Source organism: Oryza brachyantha, chromosome 3 (genome assembly GCF_000231095.2).
Source record: "Oryza brachyantha chromosome 3, ObraRS2, whole genome shotgun sequence".
In the NCBI taxonomy this organism is placed as follows: Eukaryota; Viridiplantae; Streptophyta; class Magnoliopsida; order Poales; family Poaceae; genus Oryza; species Oryza brachyantha.
This window is the reverse complement of record NC_023165.2, coordinates 21359241-21365984: the sequence shown is the minus strand read 5'-3', so window position 1 is coordinate 21365984 and position 6744 is coordinate 21359241. Positions and strand designations below refer to the sequence as shown.

At 46.6% G+C, this 6744-nt stretch overlaps 2 protein-coding genes across 2 annotated transcripts; both read left to right on the top strand.

Moving 5' to 3' along the window:
• Positions 1 to 439: 439 nt before the first annotated feature.
• On the top strand, positions 440 to 1441 carry LOC102703852 (alpha-amylase/trypsin inhibitor-like). Its single transcript, XM_006650316.2, has one exon. The coding sequence runs from the start codon at positions 543 to 545 to the stop codon at positions 1242 to 1244; it is 702 nt and encodes a 233-aa protein (XP_006650379.1). The 5' UTR covers positions 440 to 542; the 3' UTR covers positions 1245 to 1441.
• A 1381-nt stretch (positions 1442 to 2822) lies between these two features.
• Positions 2823 to 3846, top strand: LOC102709636 (protein P21-like). Its single transcript, XM_015834516.2, has one exon. The coding sequence runs from the start codon at positions 2985 to 2987 to the stop codon at positions 3636 to 3638; it is 654 nt and encodes a 217-aa protein (XP_015690002.2). The 5' UTR covers positions 2823 to 2984; the 3' UTR covers positions 3639 to 3846.
• Positions 3847 to 6744: the final 2898 nt, after the last annotated feature.

The following is a 6744-nucleotide window of genomic DNA, read 5'->3' as shown; positions in this document are numbered from 1 at the left end:
TCCTCTAATTTAAATTAAAAAATTACATTATAGCAGTTCTTTTTTCAAACGCCATGCTTGAAACACTGACGTATACTTTGGCTTTAAGTTTTAATCCCTTGATTTTATATTGTAATAATCTATCTATTGATCAATTATATTGCTTATATGTGTCTCTATATTCATTACATCCATGAATATAATACTTAAAAGTCTTTTATTCTCAAATGGAGGCAGTAAAAGTCTCCACTTTTTGTACACGGCACACGCAAGCCCCATGTATGCCATTCGTGCTATTTTCGCAGCACTTGGACCATTCGTTCAGCGTGCGGCCGATGTCGCATCCTTAATTGCCGCGCCAAACTTGTGGAAATTCTGACAAATTTCTCCATGGAAGCACTGAATTTCTACGTTACCCAGCCTATAAATACCGACTTCCATCTCCCACATCGGCGAGCCACCACAACAACGTACGCACTCGGGCACTCCACTGCAAACCCACTTCAGCACTGGAAAGTAAAGACATGATCAGACGAGCCAATTAAGCAAAGAACTGGGTCACAATGGCAGCAGCTCCCGCCATCTCATCCGTGCTCCGCCTCCTCCCTCTCCTCCTCCTCGCCGCCTCTGCCGACGCCGCCACCTTCACCGTCACCAACAAGTGCCCGGACACCGTGTGGGCGGCGGCCGTGCCGTCCGGCGGCGGGAAGCAGCTGGACCCGGGGCAGCAGTGGGTGATCGACGTGCCGGCCGGCACGACGGGCGGTCGGGTGTGGGCGCGCACGGGGTGCAGCTTCGACGGGGGCGGCAGGGGCCAGTGCCAGACGGGCGACTGCGGCGGCGTGCTGCAGTGCACGGCGTACGGGCAGCCGCCCAACACGCTCGCCGAGTTCGCGCTGAACCAGTTCAACAACCTCGACTTCTTCGACATCTCCCTCATCGACGGCTACAACGTGGGCATGGACCTCCTCCCCGACGGCGACGGCGCCGGGTGCACCAAGGGCGGGCCTCGGTGCGAGGCGGACGTGGCGGCGCAGTGCCCCGGCGAGCTGAGGGCGCCCGGCGGGTGCAACAACGCGTGCACGGTGTTCAAGCAGGACCAGTACTGCTGCACCGGCTCGTCGGCGGACAACTGCGGCCCGACCGACTACTCCAGGTTCTTCAAGGGGCTCTGCCCCGATGCCTACAGCTACCCCAAGGACGACCAGACCAGCACCTTCACTTGCCCGGGCGGCACCAACTACCAGGTCGTCTTCTGCCCATGATCAACAGGAAGAGAGCATCTGAGTGATCTTGGCAGCTAGTAGTATATGTAAACAATAAATAAGCATACTATCCCTTGTGCAGGATTTGTATCGGAATAAGAAAAGAAGCTACTGATCCGTGTAATGAAGTTGGACCATGCATGATATGGTTATCCATATGCAGAATTCGTTCATAATTGAAGTGATTTTTTCACGTATAGTTTGCGTACACAGGCATGAACGAATGCTATCCAAGTTTATAACCTTTTCCAGGGGCAGTTTGACTAGCAGTCTAGCACAAGTTGCCAGCTGGATGTACAGCGCCTGCACCTGGAGACTGGAGTGCAATTGGACAGGTCGTGGTGAGGAAGAGGAAGAACCCTTGAACTCAGGCTTAGGCCCTGTTTAGTCCCTAAAATTTTTTTCCAAAAACATCACATTGAATTTTTGGACACCTAAATAAAACATTAAACATAGATGAATCAAAAAAACTAATTGCACAGTTATGGAAGAAATCTTAACATGAATCTTTTAAGTCTAATTACTCCATGATTAGTCATAAGTGCTACAGTAACCAACATGTGCTAATGACGGATTAATTAGGCTCAAAAGATTCGTCTCGTGGTTTCTAGGCTAACCGTGAAATTCGTTTTTTTATTCATGTCCGAAAACCCCTTCCGACATCCGGTCAAACATTTGACGTGACACTTCTCTCAAAAATTTTTTCAATCTAAACACCACCTTATATGGGCCCAATATATCTCCTTTTCGAAGGAAAAGAGCTCCCTCTTTATTTTTTTTATTTGACACCATTAATTTTTGTTTATATTCGTCTTATTAAAAATATATTATTAAATATTTTAATTTAATTTGGTTTATTACTAAAAGTACTTATAATTTTGTATATTTACATACAATATTTAAATAAAACAAACGTTTGTTTATATGTACGTACAAATTAACGACGTTAAATAAAAATATAAAAGAAATAGTAACGAAGCCAACGCATCAAGAAAAAGAGATAGCAGGACTGAATTCTCCATAGGCCCAACACTAGTCGTCTACGTTCTGGGCTGAACATTTCCTGTCAAATTGTCCCCGATCCAGATCTTTATTTTACATTATCCAGTTTAATAAAATTGCTCAGCTAGTAATCTTTATCTTTTACTTTTATCTCTTATCTTCTTTTTATCTATTTGTTAGTTATATAGAGAAATAGAGATAAAAATCATCACGTCTTGGGTTGTTTTCTTGGTTTGAGGTAGTCGATCTTTCTCCTTTTTATCTCCTTGATATTTTTTCAATTAATCTCAGAATTTCTAATTCATGAGAGAACGTGGAAACTACCCCTTCTGTTATTATTATTAGATATATAATAGATTTGTCTCTATCAGTTTTTGATTCTGTATATATCATCCAATTCAACAAGTCAAGATCAATTGACAACTCAGATATAAAATAAGGCGCATGTTTGTATTATCACGCCAAATCTCGGCGCGATATTGAACCAATCATTCACACCCATCCTCTAGACCGCTCTGGAAAAAATACAACCAGCTGGACTCCCATCAATTCATCACCTAGTTAGTTTCCCCCACCAAACTCTCTTGGAATTTTGTAGCAAAATTTGCACATGCAAGTCGCAAACGTTGAATTCCACCTCACATTATCCAGCATTTCATCCGCTATAAAAATCCACGACCTAGCGCTCCTATTCTTCGTGAGAGCTCAACTTGAGCAACAGACACTAACACGTCACCCATGGCGTCCCTCCTCGTCGTCGTCGTCATGCTCGCCGCCACCGCGGCTGACGCGGTGACGTTCACCGTCGTCAACAAGTGCGGGTACACCGTGTGGCCGGCGGCGCTGCCGTCGGGCGACGGCACGCAGCTCGACCCGGGGCAGAGCTGGGCCGTCTACGTGCCGGCGGGCACCAAGGGCGCGCGCGTGTGGGGGCGCACGGGCTGCGGCTTCGTCTCCGGCGGCAGCCTTGGGCAGTGCCAGACGGGCGATTGCGGTGGCACGCTGCGGTGCAAGGCCGTCGGGGCGCCGCCCGTCACGGTGGCCGAGTTCTCGCTGGGCCAGGTGAGCGGCAGCGGCGGCGAGGACTACTTCGACATCTCCCTCGTCGACGGCTTCAACGCGCCCATGGCCATCGCGCCGGCGGGCGGGCGGCGGTGCCCCAGGGGCGGGCCGACGTGCGCGGAGCAGATCACGCTGCAGTGCCCCGGCGAGCTGCGCGCCAAGGCCGGGTGCAACAACCCGTGCATGGGGAACAGCACGTGCGGCCCGACCAAGGACACGGAGTTCTTCAAGCGGCTGTGCCCGGAGACGATCACCTACTCCGGCGACAACCGCGGCACCACCTTCACTTGCCCCGCCGGCACCGGCTACCGCATCGTCTTCTGTCCATGATCCAAACTTGATTAGCTAGCGACCGGCCGGCCGTTCAATCAATCGACGAAAGCGACGAGCTTGGTGTCGTCGTGGGCTGTTTGCTAGCTAGCTTGCTTGCCGTACAGATATATAGACCAATCATACTATTTGTATATGCTGATAAAATAAGAGCTTTGCACTGCATGAATCATGTGTTGGGATAAAGAAGAAAAGGAATGAAGTTTCAGCTTGTCACTTACTCCCCGTTTCAAAATAAATCAACTTTTCAGTTTTTACATACAGGGGCGGATCTAGGAAAAAATCATAGGGGGCTGAATAAACCGGATGCCCTGTGCGGGTGCGCCCTTGTCGCCCTTCGCCGTGCCACATGTGACAGGCTCCCTGCCATGCCACGCAACTCTGCCGACCCCTACCGCGTGCGTAAGCCACTCGTCGCTCGGCCCGCTCCTACGCGCTCGCCGTCGGCTGCCAGCTGATGACTGCCTCCGCCGCTCCGTGCATCCATCGTCCACCGCCAGCCGCCTAGAATTGGGTGGGTGTGAGTGAGGATTAGGGTACTGTGGTGGGGAGGGGGTGTGGATTGGGATGAGAATGGACGGTTTGGATGGAAACAGATGAAAATGGATGGCTGAATGTCGATGGTTGTGTACTAAGTGGGCTAGACCAAGTTAACAAACTTGCTAGGCTTCTTTTTATAACGGTCCAACTAACTTCATCTTCTACTTCCAACTACAAACTGAAGAACTTCATCTCCCATCGTATGAAACCATGGAGAAAATTTATAGGAGGCTAAGGGGGTCTCCATGGGATCGGCGCCGGTAGTGGGGCCCCCATGCCACCTCCGCCGCTGTTTACATGCAATGTTTAATTTTTTGTCTTATTAAAAAAATTTATGATATATTGTTATTAGATAATAAAACAGAAATATTATTTTATACGCGACTAATTTTTTTCTAAAAGATTCAAATAAGACATATGGTCAATTCAGGGGGACAGAGGGAGTATCTGTCACTGCGCCATTGCATTGGTTCCGATCAGTTCAGCAACAGTGGCTATCGCCTAGCCTGGCGTATGGGCTACAGATTCCATGCACATGCAAGTCAAAAGACAGAGAGCGATGTGGTATTGGGCCAGCCATATTGATTTAGGCTCCGTTTAGTTTGCAAAAAGATTTTACAAAAACATCAAATCAAATTTTTGACACCTATTTGAAGTATTAAACATGCTCTAATTATAAAACAAATTTCAGATTTCATCTGAAAACCGTGAGACGAATCTTTAAGTCCAATTAATCCGTCATTAATACATGTTGGTTACTGTAGCACCTATAGCTAATCATGTTTTAATTAGGCTTAAAAGATTCGTCTTATGATTCCCCATGTAACTGTGTAATTAGTTTAATGTTCATGTATATTTAATGTTTAATTTAGGTGTCTAAAATTCGACGTGATGTTTTTGCGAATAAACGGGGCCTTAGCGCATTGCAGGATTGGGCCGCAATGCTACCTGATTGATTGATTTAGCGCATGGGTGGGCGTCAATATGCGCATCACGGATGCCGATATGCCCAATTCCAAACGAGTCTGAAGGGGGAAAAAAAACCGAACCAATCTAATCTTCTGATCCCCTTCGTCCCCGCCATCCTAATTGCATCTGCTGCCGCAGGCCTGCACGACTATGCCGCTACCGTCATCTGCACCAAGCCCAAAGCACCTCCAGGAGAGGGCGCAAATCATCGCCCTCGAGTTTGAGGCCATCATCGCCGTCGCAGTAGCTCCCCTGTGACCAGGGTTGGATGCTACGCATTAATCTTAGCCTTACCACATACGTGATCAGAGATCCAGAGAGATCATTACGCGGAATTTGTATTGACCGGTAGAAGGTGAAACCATTAGAGCCGCATGAGTGCTTGTAGTAGTGGTGCGCTTGACGGAGACGTGAGGGTACCAACGACCCTCCATGTGCCACCTGCACTGACCGGCGACATGAGCAGAGTTTGCCGTGAAAGATTAGCCCTTTGGTCGAAATTATTTTCGGAGTAGGGTGTCCTACTTGGGTCGTCACCAAGTACGAGCCACCCATCCTTCTGATTTTGCGCAAGAGGAGATCGGGTGCGATCCGTCAGAGAGGAACGGGGTAGAGGGGTGCGTCCGATTGTCGCACACGATGGGGAACGAGCGCTATGACAATATTGGAGACATAGTAGGCTGTAGGTGGAGCAATGCGGGGGAAAGCCCGTGCCCGCAGCGAAGCTCCGCGGAGGGGCAGTGTGTAAGAGGGGGTGAGCATGGAGACGAAGCAATGCATAGGAAGCGGAGCCGGTAAGGCCATCCTCAATGTAAGTTTATAGACATAATTACCTAGAATGACATGTTATCTAAAAAGTTTAAATTAGAATAAAACACTCATAGCTCAATGCATAGTTTCATCTATTGTTGTTTCCAGGTTACATGCAAGACATAAGGTGTCTAGGTAACAATGCATAAAAGATTTCATCTCCATGAAACTCATTTCATCTGTCTTCATTAATATTTCGTCACATCACTAAAAATATCTACATGACACTCTATTTATTGTCCATGAAACTCTCATTAAAATTGGCCTAACATATTAATATGGAGGCGTAGTGTTTTTTTCATTAAAGATTCCTGTTTGGAGGGAATGATGTTTGGGAGATATTCGTTTTTTGGACGAGTACTCTAAACTCTTAAGAGGATATTCTTATCTATTACACGTCATCGATCCAAATAGTCATCAAATTTAAAGATAGATTAATACTAAATATACAACATAAACATGTAAGTTCAAATATAAGTTCTACAGTCCGTAACAAAAATAGCAAATATGGCTGAGTATACATATACTATTCAGAGTTTAATTTGTTATTTTTAATAGAAGTCATATTTGAATTTGTATGTTTGTGGAGTGATATATATATTATATTAATCTATATTCATAATTTTTTTCAAACTTTTAATGACTATTTGGATAACATGTATGCAATAGATAACTCGACGTCCCCCCAAGAGTTTAAATCCACTCTCCTGTTTTTTTAACTTGCGATGGATTACTGCGAGACAGGTGCATGTGCTTGATCTCCCAGTCCCAGTTTGCGATGGATTAT

Bases quoted from the DNA above. Each gene is read 5' to 3' on its own strand.
- LOC102703852 (XM_006650316.2), top strand. From the start codon at position 543: ATGGCAGCAGCTCCCGCCATCTCATCCGTGCTCCGCCTCCTCCCTCTC.
- LOC102709636 (XM_015834516.2), top strand. From the start codon at position 2,985: ATGGCGTCCCTCCTCGTCGTCGTCGTCATGCTCGCCGCCACCGCGGCT.